The following is a 24,234-nucleotide window of genomic DNA, read 5'->3' as shown; positions in this document are numbered from 1 at the left end:
GGTGGCCACTTCACCACAGCTTTTTTCTTTTTTCACCTAAAGGTCAACGGAGCAGCCGTCACAATCAATATACAACAATTTAAAACATTTTTGAGTGAAAAGGGTCAACTATTGGATTGCCATGAATTTTGAGACACATTCGTGCCCTCCTCCAGAATAAATTATTATTCATCAGCATCATCCAATACTTTGATTTATGCCAAAATTTGTCATAAATAGTTTGTTGCTGACACGGAAAACTAAGGTAAAATACTACTATTGGACATTTAATTATCTCTTATCCAAGAAGACACAAACAGCAGAAACAGCTCATCAGTTGCGAAAGTCGCAAAGGCGTTTCCATAATCTTTTTAGCGCATCAACTTTTTTTTTGACAAAGGCAAAAACCACTGCAAGCGAGCTTAAAACTTTATTCGCAATTGAAGACGTTTCATGGGATTATGCCTTTTCCATAGTTTTTCTAATAGAATACATTTTCTCTCTCACTCAATCGCCATCTTTATCATCTTTTTGTCTTGTTCGTTTGGCCTTTCTGTCTACTCTCTTGCCTTCACACATGCATATATCCATACACTAATTACACTCCTGGTCCACCTACTGACTGTTGAAGGATAATCTTATCTGGAGAAAGCAGCCCAGTGTGCTGCACACTGCCGCCCAGTTGATTAAATGTGCACAAAACGGGGGAAGAAGACGGTGAGTGTGTGAGCGTCTTTGCCATCATAGGTAATGAAATTGCAAAGTGATTGGCCCACAGCGGTAGCACAGCAGCAGTATGGGATTGTGTATGTATTTATGAGTGTGTCTGTGTAATAAATGGATGCATGAAAGCCTGCGAACTAATGCAATCCTAGCTACAAACCTTGGAGCAGAGAAAGAGATTAAAGTGTTTTTTATATCCATTTTCAGGGTGTATATGAAAAACGTGTATCTCGAAATGTATTGATTTGGAAATTTTCAGAAAACTGAACAAAAGTGAAGGATTAAGAGTTCCTTTATAGGTTGAGAGAATTAATTCTACCACTTAAGATAAATTGACAAAATAAACCATCTGAAATGTGCAAAGTGCTGAATACTGAGCTATTTTATGTTTTTCTTATAAAGTAGGGAGAGAGAAACTGGGCGTGTTGAACGTAGGCGTTTGTGGTGAGCGTTTGTTTGGACCTGAGGCTGATTCTTCGAGAGATATTCTGGCCGTTTATTGCCTCACCATAGATCTCACACACTTTTAGCGACACTTGTGGCGGGGTTCCCGGGTAAAGCAACAAATGGTTGAGCTGTTTCAATAAATCACTGTTTCATGGAGCTAACGAGGTCACTCAGTCCCTCAATCCGCTCTAGGATCACCTGAAAGTCACAAGGGACAAATCAAAGCCTGATGTTTTCTTTTTAAGTGATTTCTCTGCCAATTTACATGTCGTCATTTTAGGAGGAATAAACGGTTAATCAGCTGAAGCATGCATTTTAAAATCAGTCTGTGGTGAAACCTGAATGCCAACACAGTGTGTTCCAGCAGTAAGGCTTTATTCCTCTCTTGTTTCCTGATATCGGTCTGGTGTAATGTTGCTCCTCTGTCCACATTCCCACCATAGTCCTTCATTACTCAAGCCACTATTGCCCTGCTAATGCAGCCATCCATCAGTATGAAGGGCTGACTGTTTGTGGGAGTGAGAGAGTGGAGAGCTGATTAGATGAGAGAATAAAGCACCAGGTTTTTTTTTTTTTTTCAATTATTGAATTTTTAAGATTTGACTTACTAATTTGTTTTTGTTAGTGTGCCCTCGACCTGCCCCTGCATCAATCCTGGCCCCATGACACCTTCAGTATGAGAGGCTGATCAAATCATACGGTGTTGTGGCAATGTTACATCTTCAGGTAGAGAAAGGGGAGCAGGAGTTAGGCTTTTATTCTTTTAAGGTGACAGATTCCCCCTAGAGGAGGACATTGTTACAGTTTGAGTCATACCAGTACTGCTTATAGGTACTGGTACTTACGGGCAGCTTTCTAGTTGCATAGGTGGTTGCTAGAGGAGGTATTGGAGCTACAGCTATTGATACTCCAGTAATGACTTGTACATGGCTCATGACTGTGTGGCCTTTTTGTTTTTGAGACAGTGTCTTTAGCGTTGTGCTTGCGGTGCCGCTCATTACAAACTTGAGAACGGCTGCTACAAACAACATGGTAGGCAAGTAAATGGCTACTGAATGAATGAATGAATGAATGAATGAATGAATGAATGAATGATACTCCAATACTGATAAGAGCATCAACTCCCCATGGGCTCATTGAGCCTAATACAAGCTATAAAAAGTAAATAATATCTGCAAAACAAATTGGATTTCAATGGACTGGTCTCAGGCTTGATCCACAAGAGTAATACAAAGGTAGGAGTTGGGTACTTTTACTAAGATGTGGGCTGTCTTCTAGGAAAAAAATCTCTTTTCTTAAGAATTACTATAAATAAAAGTCCACCTTTCTGCTTGCGTTACCACAGGTCGTCAGCGCGTGATCGTAATAGCACTATGTACATACGCGCTTCCCACACACTCATTCACTGGATAACCGAGGAAAGCACACTGAGCTCATTTTCACAAGCTGTGAGTCGTGGATTCTTTTTCTGCTTTCACAGTCCTCTCCGTAGCCGTTCCACTCTTTTCAGGCAGAACATGAGCAAGTAAAATCACATGAGCTCTGCGGCAAGAATGGTTTACATTTTTCAAAGCTACTCTTAGAAGTTGTCCGTGTTTACCTTCCTAGTGCAAACAGGGTCCCTCTGTTGGGCTGCCGCGGTGCTCCCGGAGGGCATTAGCGTGGCCCCTGTACAAGTGGAACACGGTGATTAGAGAAGCTTTTAGTGTGGCTATTAGCCTACTTCACTTCAAATTGAGAGGTGTGCTGTGGTGTTTGGCTGAAGGTTAATTAAGTACTCACTGGCTTCAGAGTCTTTGGCTGATGTTAAAGATTTCTGTATGCTCAAGGTTTTACAATGTAGTATAGAATAGATTACTGGAATATAATAATACATGCTGAATAGAGAGAAATTATCATATGTTAAAGAATGTCTTTTTTTTTTCATAGATTTATTTGGTAAAAAGTTCTTACTGTATCCCTGTGGTGTGAAGCACCATTTTGCTCTATTTGTGTATTCCTCAGACCATGATGGAACTCGATGTGTCTCATTTGATGCAAATTTCATTCCAACCCGTGACACATAATTTGCGCTCAGTCAAATGAACCAATTAGCTGCGTTTGTGAAAACAAAAGTGTATAAGCTAGGAAAACATCTGGCTGAATTTAATACTAGCTTTCAAATTTAGAGCTTTTCACAGTAAAATGTGCATACAATTTCTACTTTCATTAAATGTCTCAATAGTCAGTCTCGAACAGCCACTGAAAGGTTAGCTGCATCTGCAGGATGGGTTGATTACCCTAGATCTAGGAAATGAAATAAAACAAATCGCCTAGCTAAATTAAAATCTCATCTGAGCAACTTAAAAATATTAGTTTATTATTACGGTCCAACAAGTATCTGTAAACCTTCACGCAAGCATTTCAGATTTTCTTAAATTTCACGGTTTTGTGGATTTTGCGCTAGTCATGGTTTAAGTGTTGTGTAATATTGAAACTCACTACCCGGAGAGGTTGGAGGACCTTTCTACAATGCTACTTAAATGTAAAAAAACTATTGCTAGCTCCTAAAGGGTATACTGAATGTTTGCTTTTTAATTATTGTAACGATGGGTGTGGTTTCCACTTCTTTTAAACTTTGCGCACAAAATATCACATTATACATGTCCAATTAAATAGATGTCAACAAAATACCACAGTGGTAAACCAACAAAGACTAGTAAACATGTATTTAGGTTGAATAAAAGATGTGTACCCTCAGTTTACCTCAACGGAGCTAATCCTCAATGATGGTAGACTGAACTCGGGCTTTACTTGCAAAAATGTGTGAATGGTTGGTCTTATCCAAGGTCCCACGTCAACATGCTATTAGAACTTGAAAAACTCCCATCACTGTTTGTCTGAGTGAACCAGTGAAGCGAGCGCTTGAGGCCTCCATAACTTTGACAAGTGAGAGTCTCACAGAATAATAAGAGAGAGATCATCTCTCAATGGACAGAAAATTATTCTCTTATTTTCCATCCATCCTCCTCTCTTGGTTCATTGCTCTCTTTAATTTGAGTACCCCGTCCTTTATACACTGAGCCCTGGCAATGTAGTGATGTGCAGCCTGCTAATCATAACTCCTCCTCCCGGTTTCTTGTCTTCCTCCTATCCCCTCTTCTCTATATCTGCTGATTCCCTATTTTTATCATCCACTGTTTAATCCACTTATTTTATTTTGCTCTTTTCTCTGTTCTCGTCCCCCTCAACAACAGTTCTGTAGCTTTACTGACCACTGCACTTTCTTGTGCTTTAGCATTATCGACTGCACAGAAATGCTGAGGGAGTCCACATAGACCGCATATTGATTGATGCAGCTTAACGCTGCAATGTTGTTTGTTCATATTACGTACGCCTGACAACAAGTCTAGACCTTTTAAAGCCCTTGGAGAAGTGAGCAGTACTACACCGTTTAGTTTTTTTTGTTTAATGAATGGAGCCATTTGTACTTGCAGGCTTTGAGAGATCACAGTGAATTAACCACTTTTTCCTGGTTGGCAAGGCATAGCGTATTGCATAGCAACACTTCAGGTGGGCAGAGATAAATGAGATGAAATTGAAAAATGTAATGAATGGACCACTCAAACAAACAAGGAAGCAGAGGAGAGAGGGGTGTATGACGGGCAACGAAGGTTTAAGTTTGTGTCCAAAGAGACCTGTTGCATCTCATTAACAGCAGCCTGTTGGAAACCTTTAGCGGTGGAGTCGAGACAAACTGGATTTCAGTTTCTTCAACCACATGTACTCATCTTTGCTCCTTGTGAAGTTTAAATACTAAGTCCTTCTGTGAATTCGTGCAATGGTTCAATTTTAGGAAAAATTAAGTATTTGTGATCACACTTCCAAGCAGGACACACGGTTGTAGTTTGTGAATTCACGCCCGTCAGAACGCAGCGGTGGATTTTGGGTTTCACCGACCTAGACCAGAACCCTGTAATAGGGGGTGATGATGACAACGCACTCTCTAGTTTATTGGCACTGATTAATGAGCAGCAACAAACCAGAGTGCCCTGTCATCAGACAAATCGAATAAAGACGAGGCGAGGAGAGTACTGGCCTCTTTGTGCCGGCTGCGTCATGTAGCTAAATGATCGATCACGCTGTGAAGATTCCAGACAAGAGACAGTTGGTACTACTTCAGCGCTGCAGCCCTGTCTGAAGTGACTGCCTGTTTTGCTTCAACGAAGGGGAAAATAACCTGTTTATTCAACCAGCCAATACAAGCTTTTTATTCGTTGTTGTGAAAACCTTCCCTAATACATCTGTGTTGGTCGGTCGAGCACATTCATCATGGTGTCCTCTCACCGGCCCCCCACAAGAGGTTGAGATAATGTATGCACATCCTTGATATTTTTAGAAGTTGATGACCGCTACAGCTCATCGGTGACTAAGTGAATGAAAAAAGGACATCTCGTGCCTAAACTGACATTAAATTAGACTGATGTCACACTTTACTGCCTCTGTAACCATGTATCAACCCTTTATGCCTCTCTGTCCATCTGCACCGCTCACGCATTTTCCGCAACTCGCACAATAGCAAAGGACTCGCGCAACGGCGAAGGACTCGCACGATGGCAAAGGACGCACGCAACTTGCACGATGGCAAAGGACGCACAAAAAATCCTCTTCTGCTGTTCTCCAGCTTGTCCTCTGTCATTAAATCCACCCTACTCACCATCCTCATTTTGTAAGTAGCATGAATAAGAGGGATGGAGGGCATCTGCATTATTTACAGTGGCTCTTAACCTGGCAGGCTCGCGCTCGCCACAGCTATTTTTAGACGCGCTGCCTTTGCTTTCGAGACTTCAGCTCCATTAATAAAAGTTCAGCTTTTCGTTGATGTGGCTACGATTGAGTAGAAAGGGGGCTGAATCGGCCGACGGTGATGCTGAAAGAACACGTTATGCAATTTGTTCTGGCTGATACTCGGTAAAGTACGAGAGTGGTGTTATAATAACGTCAGCTCATATATGCTGCATTAATAAATGAACACACAAATGGGCAGAGACTGAATTGCATATATATATTTTTTTAATGCCATGTTTGGATACATGTTTGAGAGTGTGTACATTTTCACTGCTGACCTTCGTGACATTCCCCATAATGTATTTATTGTGACCGACTCTGAGCAGTCAGCGTGAACACATTGCTGGCAGGCTGTATTAAACTGCTAAGATGCCCAAGTCTGGTCACTAAAACACAGACCGGCTTCCCCGGTTTCATTAAATGTCAGAACGGCGGTACTGACTGTGCTGTACAGAGCCTTACACTGATGCGGGTCATTTCAGAACTGATCCTGCCAACACTCAAAATGTTATAAAACACTTTGGGTGTGCCATTAGTGCTGAAAATGTCCTTTTTTTGCTTGATGCATTTCATAATCTTGCAACATGGCAGCCCTCCACTCTACTGCACTTACTGAACTACTGCTGAACTTTTTAGTGGCTGCTTGAATTTGCTCCACTGCTGATCAAGTTAGTTTTGTGACATTTTAAGCGCAACTTATATAATATGCATCACTGTTTCTCAAACTTTTTTTTTTTTTTTTTTTTTAGTGGACTCACTTATCTATAAATCGTGAGAAGAGCGAATTTGTGCGTAAATAAAGTAATTCTCATTGAAGTGAATAGGCATCGTCTTTGGGTCCGGTACACAGTTCTTATGTTGCAGACGAGAGGAAACCTCTAGCCTGGTTTGGTTCAAAGTCCTAAAACATGTCTACCAGCCAGTGGTTGACTGATGAGGGTTTTTCAATAGCCGATAATTATAAGGGCAGGGCGGCCAAGGGCTGATATGTAGTGCTGATATAGATACACGAGACACAAAAATGCTTAACTTAAATGAACTTTCAGCTTCTGTTTGTCAGTGTGTGAGGAAACATTGTACGTTATTGAGAAGGGGCCAATTAAATATAGTGCGCTTTGAAAGGAGAAGATTTAAATGAACGGTTTTCTCTCTACTCTAAACAATGTACAGCAGCAGACCGAGACAGAGGTCAGCCAAACACTGCGTGTTCGTCTCTGATATCTTAATCTGCTGCTGTGTCTGGCTTTCTATTCGAGGAATGTTGTGCTCAGACAACCTTCTTCAGGCGTGGTGTTCTGTGCGTTTCTAAATGTGTGTCCTTTTTTGACACCGTAATCTTACACGTATACCATTGTGTGGTGAGCGGAGGAAAAGGATACAGAGGTAGTGAGTCATTGCGTTGCTGCCCTTTTGAAGTTTCACAGTGAAACTCGTCCACAGTACCTTTGAGGACACGGAGCCGAGGTGCTGCGGCTTATATTGTGACCTTTTAATGCATAGATTGTGTACATAATAAGGCAGAAGTTTTGGTGACGTATTGCTCAGGAATGTGTGGAAAATTCCGACGAACACCATCGTTGGCTATGAAACTTTTGCCTTATGTACACAATCTATGCATTAAAGGTCACAAAGTCCAGCTGCAGCACCTTTGCTCTGTGTCCTCTGTGGTGCTGAGAGACATTTGTATTGGGTTGATGGTGATTTTCCATGCAACAGTCATTGCTTGTTGATTTTAATATCCCATAGCATTGATTTGATGAGTGGTTGTGAGAGTAAATTTACATAATAAGTTATCTGTGTCTGCATACTTTCAGTTTGACCCTTTCTGACCCAGGTTTAAATGTGCCTGCGTGTCCATGATTAACAGATGGTTTTAGATTACTGCTTCTTTCATTAAATGGCAGGACTTGGACCAACAGGAAAAGGGTGATTTGTGTTGCCTGCACCATATTTGAATTAATCAGCGTTAATCAAAAGCTATTCTAATTCATCACCCTTGTCCTACCCTTGTGGAAGCGTCTTTCCTCTGGTGGGAGCGTCTATTTTCAGATGATTACACTCTTGTCTCCAGCCAATAAAAGCCTGTTTAATTTTTATAATAACCACCTCAACACATTTATTTGTATTGTAAATTATTTTTTTTAGACCATTAGTTATATTAGAAAATGTAAAATGTTACTATGGGTATTGAATGCAAAGCACAACTGACCTTCTTGCATCCACTGACTTGTCATATATTAGAGCAAACATGTTGAAGCATTGCTTTGTTAATGCAGCTGGATATTTTCCTTTGTATTATTCAGCTATATTCATTTGGAAATTAGCTTTTTTTTTTTTTTTTTTTATACAATCTTTTATTTGGATACTTATTCTATTGAATTTAATGAAGCTAGGTGCTGACACCCCCCGGGTTCTATTTTGGGTGAGCGCCTCACATTTTCCCCTGACAGCATTTCGCAGCTCAGCCCAATAGCCGTGGCAGGTAAAGGTCAGGAAAAAAAAGGCAATGTGGAATCCAGGGGAATAGGGTTGATTTAGCGCTCTTTCTGTACCAGTGCCCAACACATCTCACTTCTAAAATGTATCTTTAAAGTGAAGCATGTGTGGAGGACAGGAGCATATGGTGGCTGAGCAGAAAACACCATCACTTGTTCACAGCTTAATAACAGATAAAAGGATTATGAACATCACTGGCCATCATTGAACCATCTTTTTTTTTCTCATCTCAATTTTTCTCGTCTTATTCTCTTACCCACACTCTTTTGTCAAACATGTCCAGTTGTGTTTCTTTTCTGTGTCTTTTATTTAATTTCATCCCCTCCTCATTAAAACTCAAGTTGCCCTCCTTTGATGCTCGTCAGTCGTCACCTTTTCCTCTCTCTGAAATCCTTCATTCATTTCCATATCTTCCCGACTCCTTTCTGGGTCTTTTGTCACCTACAGAAGCTTTAGATTTAGAAGATTAAAGATCAAAAGCAGAAAGAAGTGCTAGTCAATCCACGGTTTATTGCTCGAATAAAGTGATCATGCTGAAGGGTACAAATGCCACAGTCACGATCATTGAAACAGAAGAAGCTCAGCCAGAAACAAACAGGAAGTCTGGCCTTTCATTGAAGAAGCAATATTGCTGACATGACTTTGTTTTGTTTTCTGACATTTTTCTCAGCCAAGTCTGGAATACATAAAGAATGAGTGTTGACTTGGGACCAAGCAGACAGACAATTCATGGTCAAACACATTTTCCATTGCAGAAGAGTACAGTTTCCCACTTTCCGTCGGCCTTAGGGCAGAAATACAGAGAGAAGCGCAGTTGAAGTAGTTTGGAATTTCAAGGAACTGAACCCTGAAATTAAATTTATGAACAAAGACTGCACCATTTAGATTCTCAAATAGTGATGTTATCTCAATGGTTATAAAACCTGATGCATTGCTTCAGATCTTTTGGTATTATCATTACTAGTTATAAACACACTTCTGTTCCGCAACTGAAATGATTCAGATTCTAATATTTTGTGTTGGTGCTTCATTGGCTTTGGATTTAATGTCATGGTTCATACACAAAAAGTATCACTTAAATACTTTCTGATTGTGAGTCCTTTTATCATCGGTGTTTGCATCATTATCTCAGCCTCCAGTTCCTGACGATGGTATGTGAACTTGCCCTGTGGACCATTTTTATCTTGCAGTACCGGATTGGGCAGCTGTACATGATCAGTAAACACAGCCACGAGCAGAGCGATCGAGGGGAAGGAGTGGAGGTTGTCCAGAACGAACCGTTTGAAGACCCGGCGCACGGCCAAGGACAGTTCACCGAGAAAAGAGTCTACCTCAACAGGTCAGTGGAACGTCTCATTTCTACGTTGTCCAACATAAATGAATCGTTTAAGTGTTGCACTCTACCGGCAGTTCATCTGACGCATCTTTGATAGAGCCTGGAGCCAGTTAATCATGCTTTCCAGATTTGATATTTTTCTTTATCTTTTTTTGGGGGGTTTAATACAGGAGGTGGAAAGATGATCATAAGCTGCCATGGCTTAACAGTTTTTAAAAGTTAAAATATAATGAAATTCCAAAACTGCAGAAGAGAAACACTACAGTAATGTGCTTAGTAACAACTGGTACTAAATGATTTCTTCTCTTTCCGTTTTGGCTCACAGCCTTTAAGTCCATCTGGGACTAGATGTCTAGTTCTTTGAGTGAAAGAGTTCAGAAACAAGTCTACAATTTTAATCCACAGACATGACTTTCCCCAAGCTGGAAAAACATGGAGCATATACTCGTGTATATCTGCAGATCAACTGGCTAAGATGACATTTAGACATTTGATAAGGCTGGAAAGGTTTTGAACACACAAATGCGCACACGCTGAACACTGCAGGTTTTTACTGGCACGTTTCCATCGCAGTTATACGTCACCCCATACTGATGCTTCTCACTGTATGACATGCAGATGCGTGTGTGAACCCTGCACGCACACAGTCTGGTTAGACCCACATGAATCAAAGGGAGATGATGGAACATTTGCGAAGAAAAGAAAATGATAGCGGAAGAAAACGGAGAGGGGGAGAATAGAGAGGGGGCCGAGATGCTGTGGACCATTTGTTTAAGCACAAATACCTGTGTCAGCGTTCGCTATGCTAGATAACAATTATGCTGAGTCAGCACAGCTCTGTTCTTCAGAGGAGAGGAGAGGGAGCTTACAGAAATAAGTTGGGCTTCCATTCAGGTATGTTTCAGGCAATTTGCAATGTATATATATATGTATAAATATGAAAGCGCAACTCTTTATTAACAAGTTTCACAAAAACGGCTAGAGTTACATTTGTTGTATGAACTGTTCCGTGACGACTTCCTTAACATGTTAAAACCATTTCACCATCTATGTTTAAGTCTCTATTGTGTCTTTGAGCACTTCAGACCAAAGACACAGCTTGTTTTCTTACAACTCTTTACCCATGAGGAGATTTTAATAGATGTGTTATAAAGAACAAATTCTCAGCATGCATGTCCATTTACATCTGCAGCTTAGTTGGAAATAGACAAAACATTGACCGTTCCAGAGTAGCTGACATTTTAAGTTAAAACGGTCATTTCTCAGGGTGACCAGGAGATGGGGACATGAAGCAGTGGCTCCCTCTCACACACCTGTTCAGGCGTGTCCTGAAAAGTTGTTTGTTATAGACACGTTTTTGCGTTCCGTCAGGGAAGCAAACTAAACATGTTGATGCTGATGAACACAGGACAGTCTCCTACAAACTGTGCTATGAATCAAAAGTCCTCACTCCTGATGACAAAAACGTGTACAAACTTAACAGAAGAGGCAATGTCGATGCTATATTAGATTGTGATTTTACTAACCACTGTACTCAACTGGTCCTCCATCTGGCTCTGCAAAAAACTTATTCCCCAGCATGGAAGTCAATCTGGACTCAATCTGTCACGCTTCAACCTCCCCATTAGCCCTCACAATCTGCCTCGCGCTGTGCTTCACTATTTGGCCACTTCCCATCTGACTTGAACATCGTTTCCAAGCTTTTTCTGATGGTCGGATGGTTTATTATGAGTGAATAAAGTGTTGCCTTCCCTTGGCTGTGTTCAACCAAATTAGGGTGTTTTTTTTTTTAAATGTATTTTTTCCGGCTTTGGCACGAAAACTCCACCGCAGCCACCCACCACGCTTGGCAACGTGGGCCCCCGTCGCAGCAGCTATTGGCAAAGACCTTTTTTAAAAAGAACAAGGATGGAATGGGAGAAATCAACAGATGGAGGTGTAGGAGGAGTGTCAGTCTCTTTTGTTGGGAGGGGGAGAGGGAGGGAGAGAGAGCCTGCCAACATTCACACAATGTGATCATCGATGGCTGTTTTTATTCACAGCCGTCACGACGCAGTGGGCGCCATTTTTGTCCGCCTTTTAGGAAATTGTTTAACATGTCAATCAAAGGGACCGCAGATGAAGGCAGGCTACATGAGAGCTTGTACGTTTCTGTGTTTCACACGTCTCATAAATAACTTCTCAATGCAGCCTCAATTACAGTCTTACCAGAGTTCAGGGTTCAAGATTAGAGAATGTCAAGCATGACCTACAAAGAGCCCTGACTGCACATATTGGCAGTTAACTATATCATCGATGTGTTCACAGAGGTACGGAGAGGTTAACGGTGCCAAAAGGAGCTCAGAGGGAGCTCGGAGAACTCGAGTCTAATTAAAAGGAGTAGTTTGACATTTTGGGAAATGAGCTTATTTGCTTTCTTGCCGAGAGTTTGAGGATTCATACCGGTCTCATTTCTGCATGGTAAATATGAAGAGGCAGATTAACATAAAGAGTAAAAACCAGGGGAAACGGCTAGCCTGGCTCTGTCCAAAGGGGACTAAACTAGCCATCACCTAACGCATTATATCTTGTTTGGCTGGGCGCTGCCTGAAAATAGTCCAAAACATAACTTAGTCCCCCCCACCCACTTATGGTTGGTTGATCTTTAGTTCCAAGTAGGTTCAATAGGCCTTAAAAGTAATTATGTAGAGCAATATGTGTTGGGTCTCCTGTAGCATATTCCTCCGAATTAAAGCCTTTGGAAGCGTTCTTTTCACACCCTCCCTCAGTTTCAATGTTCTTATACTGTGAACAGATTTTCCTTTCACAAGTGGAACAAGTTTCTCGTGATTGCTGAGATAGCGGAAGCAATTTCAGCCCCCGTACCCCCTCACCCTCTGCCTCACTGCTACATGATCACAGTTTCGCTCCTAATCTGTCTCTGTCCGTCTCGATGTCTCTCTGCAGTAAATTACCCAGCTGGGCTCAAGCAGTGGTTCCCAAAATCTTCTACGTGACGGAGAAAGCGTGGAACTACTACCCGTACACCAAAACAGGTGAGCATACGGAGTAATTCTGTTTGTGGTATTGGCAATTACAAAAAAAAAATACAAAAGCTGACAGTCCAACAAACGAGCCTTACACTTTCAAACTCCCATCATATCAAATCCAGTTAGATGCTGTAACAATAACAGAACCCTACTGTAGCACTCTCCCTCGCTTGCTCTTGTGTAGAAATAGAGCCAACAATGGCTCAGGCTGGAATAGTTTAGGACATTACAACACCTTTTTGAAAGGTCAGCTTCTCAACTGGTTTTCAGTTGGCCGAAAGTTACTTTTTCAGTCAAAACACAGTATACTTCACACGTGGTACTAACACTTTACTGGAGGCTTTTATGGAGTTAGAATAGCATGAGTTTTCGAGAAGAATAATTTCTAGCACATGGTCCAAGACTGCTAATCTCCACTGCATTTTTGAACACATATTTAATAGGAAAGGAAAGAGCTTTTCTACCAAAGTCCCTATGCAACTTCTGACGTGTGTTGTATAATTCAGGAAACTCTGATCCTCACTTTTCAGTCAAATGTGATTTCTGAAAGACCTGAGGATTTATTTTTTATCTCCATGGATCCTGAGCAGCGACACTGGAAATACGCGGTTGTGTAGCATTCACAGCAAGATGCAAATTAGATGTGAACAATCTGTGACCTCTGAAGACGGGAAACGTGGATCAATAAAGTTTACCCGTCAACTCTAAAAGCTGATTGTATTGACATGGGACAGTGGCTCTAGACAAAAAAACAACACACACTGTAGATTCACAAGGAGCCTTAATGCTGACGCGCTGATCACACTGTTCAGTTGCACCATTGCAGCTTTCTGTTTGTCAGTGTGCCAGGAAGACATGGTGCGAGAAAGCAGGAAGATGTTGATGTATAAACAAATTGGAGCCGACATGTATTTACAAGATTACAGTTTTGCCGTTATGCAAATGCTTTTTATTCACGCTGACTGCAGCATAAGCTTTGCTTCGTAAATCACTGACATTACAGGCAACCGGTAGTCAGGAGTGCAACGATCAGAGCTGCAGTGCCCAGGACCTGTTTCTGTGATGCTTTAATGATCCTGATCTAAAGGAAGATGTGCTACAAGCTGAGGAGTACAGATGAAAGTGAATTTCTTTGAGAGCAAATTTAGAGAAAGTAGAGGGGGAAAGTCACTACAGAGGGGAAGGTGTGAGGTATCAGATATATGTTGGCCACTATGCAGTCCCTGCAAGTCTCACGCATTTTGTTTTTGTGCATCATGGCCTTCTCATTATGCTGTTAGTTCATTAAAAATGTATTAATAACTAACTCATTCCTGTGCTCTGTCTCTGCCCTGACCCCGATGTCTGTGTCACCCTGCTCCGGTCTGTAGAATATACAGTAAGTATCCTATACGCAACTCTGCATGTCTTTATGGGAGAGTTATGTTGCACCAGTGGCCACATGGAGTGAAAAACACCAAATCAGAAGGAACTCTAGATACAGGCTGTGCCCAGTAAAAACTCATCAGCATTGGGCTTTCTAATGAAAGCTATAGACAATCTTTTCACAATGGAGTACAAAAAAAAAAATACTAAGTAAAACGTCAGTAAGTAAATCTACTGCTTAATCTAGTTGGATATGGTGGCATGAATTATTTTACCCGTGTTGGATTAGAATGAATACGTGTGTTTTTGGCCACTTTATTGCAACATTGACAATTATAGCCTTATTGAAGCAATCGGCCATTTACACATCCAGCAGAGACAGCGCAACCTTTATCTAGAGAATGTAAGTCATGATTTGTGCTCCTTTTTTTAGCTCTGTTTTGGTCTCCCAGCAACTCAACAATTTTAGAGCTTTTCTGCTTAAACGAGCTGCTTGCTGCTGATCAAAACAAGGTTGATAAGAGCGGTGAGCGTTAATCAAAACTGACGTTGCAGTCCATAAATCTAATCCAAAACAATGAGTTAAAAAACACAACATTTCTCTATAGAGGTGAGAAGGGACAGCAAAGTTGGGTTGTCACACTCAAATTGTGGGTTTCTCACTTTGAGTGTGCCCTAGACATCTGACATTGCTAATATACAAATATTGATAAGTACAGCTCTCAGGACCAAATGTGTACAGTGTGTATGGGTTTTAACATTGGGGATTAGAAATCTTAATAAACCCGTTCTCTCTTTTTAGAAAGCTGTAATGTTTGTTTACAGAGATTAATTGGGTCTGCTGCTGTTTGAAGTGCAGACCCATTATATTGCAGAATTTCATCACAAAGGAATTAGGTTTGTCAGTTAAGGGTTGCATCTTGTATGTCCAACACCTCAGTGAGCGTGTCTTTTCTAATGGGCAGAGCTGCCTATGTGACCTGTACTTAACCCTCAAACGCATGAAGCGTTGGCAGAATAAACTGACACATTTTTAAGACCCACGAGCATACGATTAGGCTTAGCTATAGGGCTTCTCTTGTGCAGAGTGAGAAATGTCAACGGCATGAGTCACACCACTTTCGAGTGCAGGGACACGAGAGGAAAGACAACATGTTGCTGCGACAGAATGCTTGATATTGTCTCCGTATATGTGTGGGGGCGTTTTATGTCCATGCATGAGTCAGTGTGGATACACCCATGCCAAGATTAGCTGTGAGGCAAAAGATTCACAAAAGTCTTTTTGGCTTTTGTCAATTTTGACAGGGAGATAGAAATTGACAGAGCGCTTTGCACTAAACAGTGAGCAAGAACATGGAGAGAGATGGAAAGTTCCAACAGCTGCTTTCACAGTCAGTGTAAATAATATAAAAGTGGTTTAAAAGTGCTTTTACATGCTTCTTTTGAAAGAAGTTACAGCACAGCGTATTACTAAGTGGCCCATTTACACAGCTCTATGCATTAAACTAGAGTGAAGACATGAATCAAAACCAAGCAACATTTTCTGCATTACAAGAGGGAAGGAGGATAGAGGAGTCATCTTCTCCACTTCTATATCTACTCTTCAAACGCTTTAAAAGGCAGTAATACAACAATGACGGCTATATTATTTTGTGGTTTAACAGCTGTGCTCTTATCCATAGTGCTCCTTCTTGCCCAAGTTCTCCATCCACATAGAGACAAAATATGAGGACAACAAAGGATGCAATGACAATGTGAGTACACTGTGTCCGTGCGTGCGTGTGTGTGTGTGTGTGTGTGTGTGTGTGTGTGTGTGTGTGTGTGTGTGTGTGTGTGTGTGTGTGTGTGTGTGTGTGTGTGTGTAGAACTTCAAGTAGTGGTTCTGGGGATTTTGGTTCCTTAGTAAAGGAGTGTATGAGTACTATCCAGGAGGAGCGATGGTTCGATTCACCTATACTGATATCTTTGCAATAAGCTTGTCAGCCCATAGGCCTAATCATTGAATCAGTCAGGCTGTAACTCTCATACAAATCTCTCAGCTTAATATACATCTGCTGCCTTATGTCCCTCTGATACAGAACTCTTTACATAAAAATAGGCCAATTTAAAACACAAATGGTCTCATAGCAGACGTTTGGTCAAACTTCTGCAAAGGCTACATGACTAAAACCATCCGGGCAGATTTAGCATCTCACAGACCCTCATTTGCAATCCTGTTGTATCGTAAGGCCAACTATACGATGGGCCCTGAGAGTTTGCCAAGAACGACAGCTCATTTCATTTGGGCTGTTGGCCTCCTCACTTTCTTTCTCTCTATATTTTACTCCACTCTCCAGTTTATAGGAGCATTAGTCATCAAATGAAAGGCTGCCACTGCCTGGACAGTGAGGAAGAAGAACGATGGGGTAGTGTGCCACAGACAAATTGCTTGAAACATACCATGGTGGGCTTCATATTTTAACTTCAAGTTGTCAGTGGTGATTGTTTAAGGGAGGAATGGCTCCCAGCTTCACTCAAGCATCATGTTTCAGAGTACTTCACACATGTACTCATGAAGCGCAGAGGGAGACAGAAATGGACAGACTGTCAGTGAGCGTTAAAGATGTAGTGATGTTTTGGATTGATGCTCGTTTGGTTTGACGCGACAAGGCGACAAATCAAATACTTTTTTTTTATTACATCTAACAGAAATGGCCTACGGCAAATGCACTTTAGATGCCAGAAAGTTTGAGAAATGCGTGCATGTGAGCCGAGATATAAGAGCGGCATCTATAGTCTATATATAAACACACACACACACACACACTCAAATCAATGATTCCATGACACCACTGCACCGTGTCATAAAACATGCAAAGCTTCTTTGTTTGTTTGCCCTGAAGATGTTGATGCACATTGTATAACCAAGTCATGAGTATGTGAGGTCTATTTGCAATAAAGGGTGCTGTGAAATAATGTCTGCTGCTGTGTTTTACATAACGTTCTCTCGGAGTGCCATGTTTTCCCATGTGTGGAGCCTGATGGCATAACATTCTGTACATCTGCGCACTCGGGGTGTCTCGACACTGTGTGTACATCTGGAAAAGCAAGGACTTACTGAGTGGAAAGGTTTCAAAGATGGAGGAATGACGAGGAAAGAATTTAGCAAGTGGGGGGGGGGGAGATCGTTGATATGTGGACAGGAAATGAGTGGGTGTGTGTGAGTGGACATCATGCACTGTTTGGATGGAGGCTGCAGTAACGGTACATGATATGCAGAATTCCACTGTACTATCCAGTGCAGTCGAACACACACGTGAGCACATGCGATCACACTCCTACTCACACACATTAAGCTGTAACATGTGTCCTGAGGCCCATGTTGCTCTTGCAATCTTTCCAAGGACTCCTGAACTACACAGCAGGCACAATGAGAAAACACTTTTTTTTTAATATCTATATATTGGTCGCACATGACCACACATCCATATTCAAAGCCACGCCCAAATTAGAGATGGTTGTGGGCTATCAATACAAAAGGCGGTCATGTTCCAGCCCTACACCTGCACGGGTGCCTGTCTCTTGAAACTAGTGAAGTACACTGAGATCCAATATGACAATCCTTGGAATTGCATGCAAAAGAAACGCGTTCCTCATTAGCCTAGATTTTCTATAAGGCCATTCAAGATCACAACCTCCGAAAGAGCCATTTGTTAAAATAACATCTAACTGAAATGGGAAGGAGTGTCTGTCTGAGAAAATCAAAAAAGGACAACCACTGTACATCCGATCAACTTCACACTTTGTGGGTGTATTGCTGAGGACCCCAGGAAGCACAATGTGTGATGTGAGGTTGTGTGTATGAGTGGGTTTGAAAAAAGCTGCAAGCAGCAATGCTGGAGGTCAATCGGGTTGCTCTGAACGGGCACAATTTGAACTGGCACTGCAGTAGTTTAATTAATGTTAATGAATGAGGACATCATCCTCAACATGTAACATGCTGAATCTCTTCTGTTCATCCAACATCCAAATACAAATGAACGCTTGGGGGAAAAATGTAAATTTAATCCAGTTAATGATGATCTCTGAGGCGTGTCATGGATGAGATTGGTCTGTTATGTTTGTATTTTCCCTTTTGAGGCTAACATATTGCGGTCCAGTCTATTTTTTTGTATTTGGACAGTGATCACTATAAGCCTTCAGGGCCTTAGCTGCAGAGCATTTGAAGACTTAATGTCCTGCAGTGTACTGAAATGATCATACTGTCTACCCTTTCACAGGAAAACTGACAAAATGAATCGCACCAGCAAATGCTGGCATGCACACTAGAATAGTGCACAGCATTAGCGTGTAGCATTGTATTGGGTTGCAGCTCAGGGCATGTAGACTTTGGGATTGCCCAGATTGATACTTTAGTAGTGGGAGAAGTAGGAACAGAGAGGGTAAATGTCTTTTTGTTACGTCATTCTGGCATTTTCAAAATGGCACTAAATGACCTTATTTACTGGTCAAAGCAAGATTATGTGTTACTGATTGGCACTTGTGAACACTATTATCATACGTTGTGTGTATTTAAGTTCATTTTGCATCATAAGAATTGAAAGTTATTTAAGATTTTCCCAGTTGCAGTGTATTATGATCTTTTGTTTAAAGCTGATTTACCTAAAATTTACTTTGAACATTTTTCACTAAACCAGACTCTTCCAAGTCATTCGTACGCTCATGTGTTTATGGTTTGCAAAGTAATGCGGACGTGCTCTTTGTAGATGTTTTTCCTTTCCATTCTCATCTCTAATTAAACACACCCATGTTTCCTCTCTCATCCTATAACCTTTCTTCCCTCCTCGCTTCTCTTTGCAGTCATTTCCACTGTTTCCCCCGCTGCTTCCTCTCTTTTTTCTCTCCCTCCCTGTGACTCCTTCCCTCTACTCTTATTACAGTGTTGCTCCTGCCTCCCCCCCCACCATCACCACCACGGTATCTCCTTTTCATTGTTTCCATTTATCCTCTCATCCACCTCTTCTTCTCTCCCTCGCTCTGCTCATCCAGTCTCCGTTCCTGTCGCTTGGCTGCACTCATCCATGCTGACATATCGCCCTTATTGTGCCAGCAGTGCTCATCCGCAGTGTGAATGACATAATGCACCTTTGGAGGGGAGGAGGAGAAAAGTAGGGAGAGAGAAGGAAGGCAGGAGTATATGTATCTGTGGACAGAAAGTTCACATTCAGTTGAGGCAAAGCTCAGGAAAGAATCTACTAAATAGTTAAAACGGAAGCTGTATAAAACAAGATATTTATGTAAAATACTTAGGAGAACTACAAACAATAATTATGATGTGTTTATGGCCGTGGATGGATTGAATAATTGATACATAGATACACTTTGTAAAATTATTTCTCGATTTAGTCTAGTAAGGTCCATATCATCAACATTGTGACAACTAATGAAGAATAAGAATTGTAAAAACTAAGAAGGTTGCACACCTGTCTTATCAACATATGTCACAGTAATTGCAATCGGCTCTGTCATTTGGCACAGTAACCAATACAACACATAGGCACAGAGCACCACCTAATGGTTATACAAGCAAGTACAACATGTGTTGTTGGTGTTTGGCTGAGCAACGAGGGGACAGAGAGTGACAAGATGCACAGTCAAGTGTTGGTAACAGTATGAACTGTTTCCAGCTTTTGAGTCGAGCCGAAAAGGCGGGTTTGCCAGCCACAAATGTGGTGACGTAACATGGAAAAGACACATTTTGGAGGTGTTTTTTTTTCTTCTTTTTTTTTCTTTGTGAGGAGGCTACTCTGATTGGCAGGCAGAGGCTGCAGTGAGCGTTCGCAAACCCATCTGTTCTGCTTTCAGATCTTTGACAACGAGCTGAAGGAGCAGGAGAGGGAGGTGTGTTTCGTCGACATCGCCTACGATGAGATCCCCGAGCGCTACTATAAGGAGTCTGAGGTGAGCTTGTGGGGGTGCGAGTGTGCAGATGCTCACGGCTACTGGGAGTTAACGCTACTAAAGAGGTGTAAGTGTAGCGTTGGATCTGGAAATGCTCTAGTAAAGCAATGTGATTGAGATGAAACTGTAGGATCATAACATGACACAAATTGTGTCCAACTTGTTTTGCATCCAATCTTTTCCAGTGAGAACGTTCCTCTCTCTCAATGAGCATCTTTAGCTGTATACTTGCATTCAGTCATGCATGTAATTTAAGGGTCCACCTTGCCCTCCTCCGCTGGTGTGCAGAAAAGAGATGCCCGAAGGTTTTGGTTTATTATTGTAATAATAAACGTGCATGTGTTCACTTTTACCACATTGCAGGACTTGCGCTATTTTAAGTCAGAAAAGACGTCGCGGGGGATTCTTCAGGAGGGCTGGAGAGACACCCAGGACCCCATCATGTGCTCGTACAAACTGGTCACCGTCAAGTTTGAGGTGTGGGGTTTGCAGACCCGTGTGGAGCAGTTCGTACACAAGGTGAGAGGTTGCCCATGGGATGAATGTCTTGTTGTTTTTCTCAAACATTTAGTTGAGCCTTGGCTTTAAGTTTCATAAATATATCTTTTTATATCTACTTCTTTGGCCCAGTCCCCCAGACTATTTGGTCATTGTTATTAAAAATACAATTTTCAATGGTGTTCTGAGGCAGCTGGTTAAAGTACTTAAGCTAAATTGTAACTTCAAATCCTAAAGACGAGAGGGTTAGGTATCTTGGTCTCCATGACCTTACTTCTACAGCCTGAATCTTGAATAGTTTGCTTTGAAACCTAATAACATTGATTTATAAAAAGATACTGTGAGTTACTGTTTTCTTACTGTCATCGTTGTTACAGGTGGTTCGGGATGTGCTGCTGCTGGGACATAGACAGGCATTTGCTTGGGTGGATGAGTGGATTGGTAGGTCTCAGTCCTTCTCTATATACTCTATCATTTCAACATTTCAGTCATCAACTATTCACTCGCATTAGGTCATCATGAATGAGTTTCCTAGACATTTCTTATATAAGAATATAGATGAAAGCAATCCCTTTTCATTGACTTATATTGTGATCAACTGCTAGGCAATACATAACTAGTTACATTTTCCATGTATTTGGTTAGACACGACCTTGCTTGAAGTGTTATGTTAATACTATTCTTTGAAATGTTAGCACTTTTGTACCTACTTTGCTTATATAAATCAAAGTTTTGTGATGACTGTTTATTTACCAGTATGCATGAAACGTACACCTGCATCTAACCCTGTCGCTGCCAGTCGCGCTCATTCTCCTACAGCATGGATCCTCCTCTTGGTATCGCCACTAACCCACCAATGACAAACACTGCACTGTCACGTTCGGCCACAGTCGCCGTTTGTTTGAAATTACACTTTCATGTTTGACAAATTCCTATAAATTAGTTTGAGTTGAGAGTAGAAACGCTGCTGGTATACTGTAAGTGTAGTACCGTTTCAATAATTCAAACTATATTTGGCACTATAATTTATATAAAAGCTAAATATTAAGTTGGTAAAAAAAACCTACATCGGTGTGGAATAATGCGCTCACTGAAACATGAAATGTGAGAGTGGTCGCACAGGAGGCAGCCCTGTTTGCAGCCTATTTGGGCTAAGATAACAAGCCAGTTATCCTCTCCTCTTTATAACTACTAACCTTTATACCGCAACTCCAAACAGCCCGGATGCTTGAAATACTTCCTAAATATTTTCACATCTTGAATGATTTTGCCCAGAGAATAGGTGTTGCTTACTTAAGTGTCCAGTCATTCAAACATCTTCTTTGGGTGTGGATTGTTCTTGCTTTCATCTAATCTTGAAACATCCTTGACCTTCCTTTCTCCCTCCCCCCTGGTGTGGCTCTGATTTGTCTAGCTGTCTCCTTTTAAACGCTCTAGGTCATGGGAAGCTACCCCTTTTACCTCCTAAAGCTTTCATTTTAAAAACTTTGAACCATCCTTTAAAGCCGCTTTACTCACCCGCAGAATGCACCTTTGCCAACTTATCCTCTCCTCCCCCACCTGCTTGTCAACCGGAGCCCCGTTATAAAAGAGTAGACAACATTCCGACCCCCAATCCCCCCCCCCCCCCTTCTTTCAGATATGACTTTGGATGACGTGCGGGATTACGAGAAACAAATGCATGAGCAAACAAACATTAAAGTTTGCAATGAGCAGCAAGAGCAGTCCACCCCAAACCCATCTTCACTGGATGACAAAGAGACCCATGAAGGACCAAGCGTATGTGTCGTTTTCATTTTTTCTTGACTCCATTGCCCCAGCTCTGTCTCATACTTGACCTGTTGCGTTGGTGACTGAATAAAGTTGTCAAAGTGGCATATAGCTGTCCCCCTACATCTACTCATTCTGTCCTACACGCGATGCGTACATGAATTGTTGAATTATCATATTCTTTACATATTCAAGTCTTCAAAGATTCTCTAAATGTTTGATAAGCTGTCTATGAAACATAAATCAACACATGAACATGTTGGTAATTTAAATAACAAGCAGATTACATTTTTTAATTTGTTTTTGAATCTGGTCATTTTAAGTGTATATTTTTGACCTTTTTTCTCTGGGCATGCCTGTGGCTCTAATAACTTGGAGTTATGGAAAGCTCCAGTTTCCGCCTCTTGGTGTTTTGCAATTGTCGACAAAGGGTAAAACGAATCTACTTCCCCCAATTCTGCTTCAATTCTCATTGGTCTCAATTTATCTTTTTTTTTTAAATCCAGACATGACGATGGATGAGGTGAGAGAGTTTGAGCGCACCATCCAGGAGGCCACCAACCAGAAGATAGGGATTTTTCCGCCGTCGATCTCCATCAGCGAGACGCCCCTGTCTTCCTGTTCCCTCACCGGCCCTGCCAGCGCCCCCACCACCCCCATGTGCACTGATGCGCCGGAGTCCCTCTCTGTCGCCAAGGACCGGCCCCGCAAAAAGTCTGCTCCAGAAGCCCTCACCCTTCCTGACCCTGCCACAAGTGGTGTTCCCCAGGGCACTCCCATGAGCCCACTTCCCATTTCAAACCACCTCCAATCATCCACACCACCCGCCACCAACACTGATATTGCTGAGATGGACAAGCAGTAGAGGGACCTCGGGATGTGTTCCCCCCCGTGCTTTACTTATTCCCCCAACCCCATTGTCTTAGTATCCCAACGAGACTAGCCTAACCTCCAAACACCAGTGGCCAGACATTCAAGTTATCTAGCCATATCTAATGATTTGCCATAAACCTGGACACACAGCAGTCACGATCACCATTGAAGTCTACGTCGGTGTCACTGATACCTTCCAGGCAGCTGTAGGCTGAGCCACCTTGTTGTGGTTGGCCTGTGAGTCTAGCCAGCCACATGTCTCATCTAATATAACAACCACCTGTGATGTCTAATCAAAACAAAAGTGCATCTTTAGTTATCTTTTTGTTGAGCAGCATATTAATAAATTATTTTGAATGTTTCCTTATGTTTTCTTCAATCAGACAAGCCGATTGCTTTCAAGCTGTTGAACTAAGTAGTTGCCTTAGCACCACAGAGCCGGTGGTGTTTATTAGTTTTGACAATGCGTGCAAATGAATGCCTGACAAACATTTGTCCTTTGTAAAATGGCTGTATTTGCTGAATTAGAACTCGCTGACACAAACTACAGCGGCACAGTAGAACTAATATGTTAGACTAACACGCACCAGAAGGACAGCCAAGTACCCTCAGAACAGAGCCACTTTAGCTGTTTCCTGATCAGGCCTGTGGATCAGATTGCACTCATCCTTTCAATCCCAAACTCCAATTTTACAACAGATGCAAGATCAGTACAATCATAGAGTTTACACCTCAGGTCTCCCAGACTCTGCCTGGCTCACACTAAAGGCAGGGATGTTACTGTACCGTTCTCTCCCTGCTTATTGCCAAACAGCCACATTTTATACCTCCACAGATATTACAATACAGCAACTATTGTTTGTACTGTACCAGTCTACTTAACCCTTGGAATGTTTACACATCAGAAACCTTGGAGCATTTGCATAACAGCAGTAATGTTGTACCTTAAGC

At 41.7% G+C, this 24,234-nt stretch overlaps 1 protein-coding gene across 1 annotated transcript in view; it reads left to right on the top strand.

The window, feature by feature from the left end:
- LOC306695994 (cytoplasmic phosphatidylinositol transfer protein 1-like) overlaps window positions 1-23,482 on the top strand; it is a 55,965-nt gene extending 32,483 nt beyond the window's left edge. The window contains exons 2-9 of the mRNA XM_079159466.1: window positions 9,663-9,811; window positions 12,755-12,843; window positions 14,208-14,215; window positions 15,885-15,956; window positions 20,047-20,142; window positions 20,506-20,661; window positions 21,018-21,081; window positions 22,917-23,482. Coding sequence (XP_079015592.1) covers window positions 9,663-9,811; window positions 12,755-12,843; window positions 14,208-14,215; window positions 15,885-15,956; window positions 20,047-20,142; window positions 20,506-20,661; window positions 21,018-21,081; window positions 22,917-23,275 — 993 coding nt within the window. The 3' untranslated portion in view covers window positions 23,276-23,482. The remainder of the gene's footprint in view (window positions 1-9,662; window positions 9,812-12,754; window positions 12,844-14,207; window positions 14,216-15,884; window positions 15,957-20,046; window positions 20,143-20,505; window positions 20,662-21,017; window positions 21,082-22,916) is intronic.
- Window positions 23,483-24,234: the final 752 nt, after the last annotated feature.

This window comes from Pholis gunnellus (genome assembly GCF_910591455.1).
Source record: "Pholis gunnellus genome assembly, chromosome: 5".
In the NCBI taxonomy this organism is placed as follows: Eukaryota; Metazoa; Chordata; class Actinopteri; order Perciformes; family Pholidae; genus Pholis; species Pholis gunnellus.
The sequence above is the reverse complement of the archived record's forward strand: the minus strand, read 5'-3'. Positions and strand labels throughout refer to the sequence as shown.